The 8,498-nt window shown below is 48.8% G+C and overlaps 3 protein-coding genes across 3 annotated transcripts; all 3 read left to right on the top strand.

The window, feature by feature from the left end:
* Positions 1-3,177: 3,177 nt before the first annotated feature.
* Z517_00003 (uncharacterized protein) lies at positions 3,178-4,004 on the top strand (the record flags this gene model as incomplete). Its single annotated transcript, XM_013432969.1, has 4 exons — positions 3,178-3,195; positions 3,304-3,441; positions 3,499-3,541; positions 3,715-4,004. The coding sequence occupies 4 exons, from the start codon at positions 3,178-3,180 to the stop codon at positions 4,002-4,004; spliced, it is 489 nt and encodes a 162-aa protein (XP_013288423.1).
* Positions 4,005-4,262: 258 nt separating this feature from the next.
* On the top strand, positions 4,263-4,610 carry Z517_00002 (uncharacterized protein; the record flags this gene model as incomplete). Its single annotated transcript, XM_013432968.1, has 2 exons — positions 4,263-4,340; positions 4,458-4,610. 2 exons carry the CDS (start codon positions 4,263-4,265, stop codon positions 4,608-4,610), a joined length of 231 nt encoding a protein of 76 aa, XP_013288422.1.
* Positions 4,611-6,340: 1,730 nt separating this feature from the next.
* Positions 6,341-6,733, top strand: Z517_00001 (uncharacterized protein; the record flags this gene model as incomplete). Its single annotated transcript, XM_013432967.1, has 1 exon — positions 6,341-6,733. The coding sequence occupies one exon, from the start codon at positions 6,341-6,343 to the stop codon at positions 6,731-6,733; it is 393 nt and encodes a 130-aa protein (XP_013288421.1).
* Positions 6,734-8,498: the final 1,765 nt, after the last annotated feature.

Below are 8,498 nucleotides of genomic sequence, written 5' to 3'. Positions count from 1 at the left end.
CTAGAAAGTTTAGTAAGAGGCTAAGGGCGGGTTACCGGTTTACTAGAGTCTTGAGAGATGGCCTAAGGCTAACTAGATAAAAGTATCCCTATCTCCAGCTAGAAAGTTTAGTAAGAGGCTAAGGGCGGGTTGCCGGTTTACTAGAGTCTTAAGAGATAGCCTAAGGCTAACTAGATAAATGTATCCCTATCTCTAACTAGAAACTAACATTTTTATCATGACTAGATCTCTAATATACTATATCTGAGCTCGACTCGGTAGAGCTACCCGGCCCCCTTAAGATATCAGACCCTCCACCTACTACTTCTCCAGACCCTTAGCCTACTACTTCTCCAGATGATAATGAGTCGTTTCATCTCACTAGCGGCTAGGACCCTCCCCCCGACCCTATGGACACCAGTAACGCCGATCTTGACACTAGTAGAATAACGCCGGTAGACCCGCCTCTAGACCCCATAGATACTAGTAATGATAATGCAGCGGCGACTAAAGCAGTACGTCACGCCGCCATCCTTAAGGGAATCGATGCTGGATTCGCTATATCATACTATAACGAGATCGACCTCCCTCACCATAATAAGACACGGAGAATCAGAAACGGACGACTAAGACGGGTACGCCGAGCCATCGAACGCATAGAAAAAAAGATAGATGACCTCGACCTCCCCGTACTAGACTCTATAGCGGACCCTCACCCACTTTAATAGGCCCTAACCCGCCTAGAGGCTACCTATACCGCCATCCGGAAGGGTCTAGGTAAAGGCGAAGAGACCGATTCTAATTAGTATAAGGGTAATAAGAGTCCTCCACCGGTCGATTCTAACACCGAGGATGACTCGCCCGTAGACTTAGACATTCTATAGCGTCGTAAGCCTAAGGGAACTCGGTCAGAGCCTTCGCGCACCGTTAGTAAAAGCGCTCCGGGTGCTAAACTCTCGGCCGATAATGAAGAAATCAAGCGGAACCGCCTCGACAAAATCCAGACTACCATCTAGGAGTACCGCCGGGACCGGAAAGCCATCGAAGACTAGAAGTAGTCCAAGCGTCGCTAGAAGCAGTTAAAACGATTATCGTAGAACCTAGAGCGCCTGCGTGACCTCAAGGACCGCATCGAAGGTGATAAGCTACTAGGAGAAGACAGCGAGTCCGATTAGTACGACTACACCCTAGACCCGCCCGAGCTTAGCTAACGCAGTAAGGCCATAGTTAATCGCCTTACCAGTAAAAAGGCTAACCCTCCTACTCCGAAGGCCGCTAAACTAAAGCCCCTTTTTCGTAAAGATACTCAACCTTTACAGCGCAGTAAGAAATCCGACAGTAAGAAATCCGGCAGTAAGAAACCGAGTCGGACTAGCCCTACCCCTCCCGATACTAGGCGGCGGTAGGAAGACGGTACTCGTGTCGACGCCCTACTAAGTACGGAACGGGTCGATCTAGTCGATCTCGTAGATGATGAAGGAGATGCCGACCCGACTTAGACCGGGCTCTAGCCTACATCTATACTAGCTCCGCTAGGGCCTAATCCTAGCGACGCGGACGACGCTGATTTATCCGACGCGGCCGCCGCCTTCAACCTAACCGCAGTCGATAAGTAAACCGCATAAGACTTAAGAAATATCAACCGGCGTAAAGGAAGCCGGAAGGGATAAGGGACGGCTAAGGGTAAACTCGATAAGACTAACCTCCCGGATCGGTAGATCCTCTTTCAAGAACTTATTAAGAAGTCTACTAGTAACATACCTAGTATAAACGTCATAATCGGGCGTCAGAATCTACAGTAAAACTCCCTCTACCTCGCTAGCTACCTCGACCTAGGGAACGTCCGCGCCCTCGGGCGATTATATGACGCCCTAGTTCTAACATTAACCCATTTTACCGACCTCCGAAAGAAGAATTTTAGCATTCCGTCTTAGAAGGGCGCTCTATACGTTTAAGACGTCAGTATCCTAAAGCTAGTTAAGGAAGACCTAGTACTACGTCACATCACCTAACTTACTACGATCCGCCCGACCTAAACCCTCGATAAGTAGGACCTATATCTAGATGAGTGTCGGGGCATATAGCGTTCGCGTCACTAGATCCCAGTCATGTATCTAGTATAGGTCTACAACCTGATCAAGCGAATGCCCCGGCTGTTCAAGGACAGTCACGACCCTAACTGTACTACCCGCAAATAGGCTAACTTTACGACCATAGAAGATACCAACCGCGCCCTATTATTATTACGGACTGGTACTAACCACGTATCCGGCAAAGGCACTAAGACCTTTCCCTTTCGCACTACCGTAGCGCTACCGTACCTTAATCAGGACGAACGTCGCCAACTAGGTCTCGAAGAAGGCTAATCCGTATACAACCCTAACCCCTTAGTCGATGATAGCGCCGCCGTAGCCGCCTTTAACGCCGACCTCGGTCCCTCGGACGAGTTTCTCGACTCGCTGGAATTAGACGCTATCGAGAGACTTCGCTAGGATAAAAATATGAAAGAGTACATCGCCGCGGGGGTAGATACGGTCGACTTATTCGTAAACGCCTTCCGGATCCACGAATCTATAGTATATATAGCCCCCCCTCTCCTCGGGTAGACAGGGACACTTTTATTTAGTCGCCCATTCGACTATCCGGCTAGATAAAAGTGTCCCTATCCTCTCCTAACCTCTATAAGCTTAACTCGGCTGACTATAGATATAGAACACCACGGTAGACCCGCGACCCTAGCTTACGCCTACCCAATAACGCGTTTTTTTCCACCGGATGGTACGGCGTATTAAGGTCGTCTACGATAAGTTTTACGGCGGCGAGGACCCGGTTATGCAGGCTACTACGACTTCATACGCCGAGCGCGGCATATAAGAAGAAAGCGCGAAGAAGGTAGACACGACTAAGCCTCCCTCGGTACGATCGGCGGAACTTAATCGCTTACTGAGCCGACTAGCGTACGCGTCCATCCCGCTCTTAAGCTACGAGGAGGCCTATAAATATCTCGGGTTTACGGCCGACTTTAACGATCTAGTAGACCTCCGCTTTATCGATAAAGACCCCCCTTATAAGAATCGCATGAAGAGGAACGGGATGGAATCGAGCGTAGTCCTACTACCATAGTAGATTCTCGACATCGCCACCTAACTGATCTACGAAAAAATCTTCGGCGGCGGTCTCGACGCGCTCGACTGCGGCATGGGGAAGACCATCAAGGTAATCGCCACCATCTATTTCCGCGCGTTAGAGATCGAGAGAGCTCAAGCCGCAGGCTAAGAAGTCGATATACGCCCGACCCTCGTCTTAACCCCCGGTCCTATCTAGATCGAATGGTTAAAGGAACTACGGACCCGATTTACCGGTATCGTACGCTTCTACATCTTCTACGGGACTGATAAAGCTACTATATCCTCGGAGACCCGGGCCGCTCTCCTCCCTAGCGACCCCGTAGAAGCCCGCGAGGTCATCGATAAGATAGACCAGTAGGACGTGGTCTTATCCGTCTACGAAACTTTCCAGTCGCGCACCCTCGTCACTTTACCTGGCGATAAGGCGTCCTTAGGTAAGTATCGCCCCCCCCCTCCGCCGCTTCCTGGATGGATAGGGACACTTCTAGCCTATAGGACGGCGCACCAGTAGAGCCATCTAGATAAAAGTATCCCTATCTCTATCCTGACCCCCCTCACCCCCTTGCGATAACCCCTTAGAGTCTAAACTACTAACCCGTACATACAGTAGAAGATAAAGACCTTAAAATCCGCCTAGCTACTGCCAAACCTCCGACCGCGGACGCCCACCTCCGCGAAGACGATTTAGTAGTTCGGCGTACTAACACTTCGGTTATTCGCGCCGTCGATAACGATGACGAGGGGTTTAAGGAGGAGCGTACCGACAAGAGCACGACCTACGGATCGGTCCTGAAGTACTGTTTTCGCGTCGTCATTCTGGACGAAGGCTATAAGGTTAAGAACTATTCATCTCGCAACTACATCGCCGTCCAGCTACTATACGCGCCCATCGTCTAGGTCCAGTCGGCGACACCGGCCATCAATCGACCCGCCGACCTGACGGGATACCTTAACCTTCTCTACATAGACCGCTACACCTCGGACCTTATAGCCCTAGACGGCTAGGACGACCTAGGCGAAAATTTGACGGAACGCTACAGCCTAGAACTCTAGGAACGCATCCAGAAATGCTGCCCTAACTACGTCGCTAAGTATAAGGCGCCCCTGTACGTCTTAGACCCCGTCCCGTTCTTCAGCTTATATAATAAAGGCCATATGGAAGGCATCACCGCCCTCAAGGTCCTCCGGCCCCTCCTAGACCGCATTCAGTTAAGAATTACTATAGCGAGCGAGGTAGACATTAGGGGTAGCCGTACTCTAGTCCCGGCTAAGTTTATCCCCGAGTATAAGATCACTACCGTTAAACTGGACTTTAGTACTTAGGAAGCCGAATAGTATAGTACGATGTAGAACCGTCTGAAGGACTTTCTCTACCGCGGCGGCGCTTCCCGCGGCGCCACCCGTAGCAACCTTAAGAGCCTCGCCGTGACCTCCGGCCTCCGCGACATGCGGATCTACCGCGCCATTTCTCTAGCTACGTTCGACATCCGCTACGCGGCATAGGTAGAGGTAGAAGTAGCCCTCCATCTCCGCAGCACTAGCACCGGGAGCCAGTAAAAATCCCAGCGTAAGGACTACTAAGCTATAGGACTAACTACTAACTACGGGTTTAGTAAATACTTTAAGGCGACCCGGCCTAACCCGACCTTACCGGTCTACTAAGATCGTCTAGGATAGGCCGAGTACTAACTCGGTCAGTCGCCTAAGCTCTAATATAGCTACGGCATTTTAGACGATTATCTCTACGGCAGCGAGGAAGACCGGGGTAAGCTCATCCTATTTATCTAGTAGCCTAAGGAATAGTATAGCGCGGCTGAATTCCTCTATACTATTAATGTCCCCTTTCTAGTCTTATAGCCCGACCTGGAGCTCGAAGACCGTGACCGGATCCTACGTAACTTTAGTAACGATAACTACTCCAGCCGCGTTCTCATCTATTCGCTACGGGCCTCCGCCTACGGGCTAAACCTATAAAACTGCGCCCGTATGCTCATCATATCGTACCCTGAAAATATATAATAGATAGTGTAGATGGTGGGACGCGTCTACCGACTGGGACAGCGGCGCGTCCAGAAGGTCTAGGTATTAACCATTAACCATTCGTACGATAACTATCTACAGGCTAACGCGGCCCGTAAGTTCCTAGCCTAGCTAGCCGGCGAGGCGGACATAAGCACCACTGAGCTCACCGAAGAGTAAAAGGAGTAACTATTTAGCTTCGACTACTTGAACGACGATAAACACGACTTATACTACGAGCGCCGCTAGGACAGTACCATTATCGAGCTGGCGGACGTATACACCTAGGCCATCCTAGGCTAGAGTTATTCCCGAGTTTTATAGCGTAAGGAGAACCTAAGTATACCTTAAAAGGACATTCCTATAACTACGCCCTAAGGCGATACTTCCTAGGACGACACTCTATAGGGTAGTACGCCTAGCCGTCCAGCCGGCAGAACCGCAGGTACGTAGACTAGCCCGTCCCGCCGAGTCCCGGGAGACTTTAGTCTAGCTAGCCCAGGCGCTATCGGATAAAAGTCTCCCTAGACTTAGCCCGATGATTATAGCCTAACACTAATACCGTTCCTAGTCTTATCGACCCCCAAATCCACTCCGGGCCAGACGCTAACGTAGACGCAGCTCGTATAAAGCAACCCTTACACCTAGGACTAATTAAAGGTAGAAGGTTCAGGTGAGTATTCGTACCCAGCGAGACCTTACCCTTTACTAACGCCATCACAGTAATGAAGTAGAATCGGGCAGTACTTAAATATAAATAGGTCTCCAAATCCGACATTTAACGTCACTAGGGTACTTAGATCAAGCTCCACCTAGATGTCGCCATAAATGACGGGGGCGTTTTTATCTACAACACGTACGATGGGATCTTAAGGGATAAGCGAGATAAGCCCATTTACGCGAGCCGCTTCTTTTCCATCGATAGTGACTATCATTTAGTCGACTGTTATAATAACCGCTATCTACATAAATACTGCGATAACCGGTTCACCATCCTACCGGTCGATAAAGACTCGGTTCGTTCCCAGCTTATGGAGCTTCTACCCGAGGACGACCTCGCGCCTAATGACAACTTTATCTAGCCTAACAATGTCCGATATAGGATTAGTAGAGTCGCTGGACCTCCTCCTCGATTTAGCCTAACCTTATCTACGGACTAGACCTAACAGCCTATAGACTCGACCAGTATACCGGAATCCCCTTAGTCTAACCGAATGTCGGAAGATAACGATGATCCGTTTCTAGATTCTAAGGTCGCACCGACCTCAGTCGAGCCCGAGACTAACAACTCTGAGTCTAGCAGCTCCGAGTCTGATAGCTCCGAGTCTAGTACTGAAGATCCAGACGCCTCTAAATACGGGTTCAGTAATGAAGACCCAGACGTCTCTAAACGTGAGGCTAGTAATGAAGACCTAGACGCCTCTAAACGTAAGGCCAGTGATGACGAAGACCTAGACGCCTCTAATTATCGGTCCGGTACTAAAGACCTAGACGCCTCTGAAAGTGAGGCTAGTGACCCTAACCGGCCGTCCAAGCGCCCTCGCCTTAGTACACCATCGAATCGGTCATCTATCTCCCAGAACGACGAGCCTCTACCGTCCGGCTAAGGGGACGTCCCCATGTCAGACGCACCGTCAGGCGAGACTACCGATGTAGTCGATAAGGACGATGAGATGACTAACATCCAAACTACACCTAACATACTAAAGAGGACTAGTTTAGGGTTCTTTCACCGTTTACGAGGGAAGGGTTAGGGACGGATTTACACTATACGGACGGCTAGATCGAGGCTAGCTAATGAACTTTGATACGGCTATATAGATCACTTAAGAGACTCGGATAATACACTATATGTAAGGATTAGCCCTTAGGCCCAAGATCATAGATATACATAGATAAAAGATGCTCGAGCCGGAGAGATTAATACATTAGAGATGTCTAGACTGGATAGATCGATAACTAGAAGATGAGACTTAAGCTAGATAGCTTTATAACTAGGAGATGCTTAGGCTAGATTAATCTACAACTAGGAGATGCTTAGGCTAGATCGATCTATAACTAGGAGATGAGACTTAAGCTAGACACATCCGCAACTAGGAGATGCCCGGGCTGGATAAACATATAGATAGAGAGGTACTTAAGCTGGATATGTACATTAGGTGATATTTTCCGTGGAGGTCGGAGATAGATAGTCGAGCTCCTAATACCTAGGTAGATAGAAAATGCGTAAGCTAGCCCACTAGAGACTTCTTCTAGGAATCCATAGAATATGATGAATATAAACGGGTAATGGATGCAGCAGGTATACACTCCAGACGTCTACGGGTACCCCCCAAGTCTATAGGGATCTACAGGGATCTACCATAGCGTACGACATCCTACATACGACACTTCCTAAAGCGCATATAGAAGATAGATTTATAGTCTACGACCCCCTAGTATATGTACGGACACTTTTATCTCGCCGGCACTAACACGTACCTCTACATCTATACAAAAGTGTCCCTATATACGCCAGAGGGCAGCGATAGGGATGATTTCAGCGTCATATACTACATTCTAACGTATATGAAGGTAGGGCCCTATAAACGCCCAGAATTAAATGTCTTCACGCGGCCTTAATTAGTCCGGTTAGTCCGCTATACTAGGTAGTCGATTTAAACTTCGACTCTAGCTATTCCTAGACAGGATCACCTCCATACCTTAATGTCCCTAACTCTAACGGTAAATAGTATGATAATCTCCGCTACGGACCCTCTAGCTAAAGATAGCGGGGGTATAGGTAATGACTAGACGATGTATTTAGGAGTTCAAGACTAGTTAGAGGCTCGTCTACAATCGAGACAGTGACAATATTATCTAGTTATCCCTTCTAGGGGGTTAGACCTAGTATAGCAGTATCCTCTCCCAGGTCAGTACTCGCCTATCCTACCACTACTACCCCGTTAGCCTAGCCAGGTATTACTAACTCGTGTCACCATCTCGCCTTAGCGCGCAGTCAGGTATTTTACCTAGCCTCTACACCTCCTCAATCTCTCCTTCCTTATTACTACTCTTATTCTACGACCAGGAATCCACCAAGTTAATAGCGAGCCTAAAGTATCCCTATCACTACCCCTCGCCACCACTAGGAGGTAGCCTTAGACATTTACACCCACCCTAATTCTACTCTACTTCCCTCCCAGGCCTCTTATTAGCCCTGTCGGCGACTATAGTACGGATCTAGACCCTACCTCGCTCCTTAAGTCCTAACCATCATAGGAGCCTACGCAAGATAGTACTATAGACCTAGGGGTAAAGGAGGTAAGAGTGATATCTCCTCTAGTCCTACGCTATAGCTAATATACTTACTAGGAGGAGAAGATAAAGTAG

Source organism: Fonsecaea pedrosoi, assembly GCF_000835455.1.
Source record: "Fonsecaea pedrosoi CBS 271.37 unplaced genomic scaffold supercont1.1, whole genome shotgun sequence".
Classification (NCBI taxonomy): domain Eukaryota; kingdom Fungi; phylum Ascomycota; class Eurotiomycetes; order Chaetothyriales; family Herpotrichiellaceae; genus Fonsecaea; species Fonsecaea pedrosoi.
The sequence above is the reverse complement of the archived record's forward strand: the minus strand, read 5'-3'. Positions and strand labels throughout refer to the sequence as shown.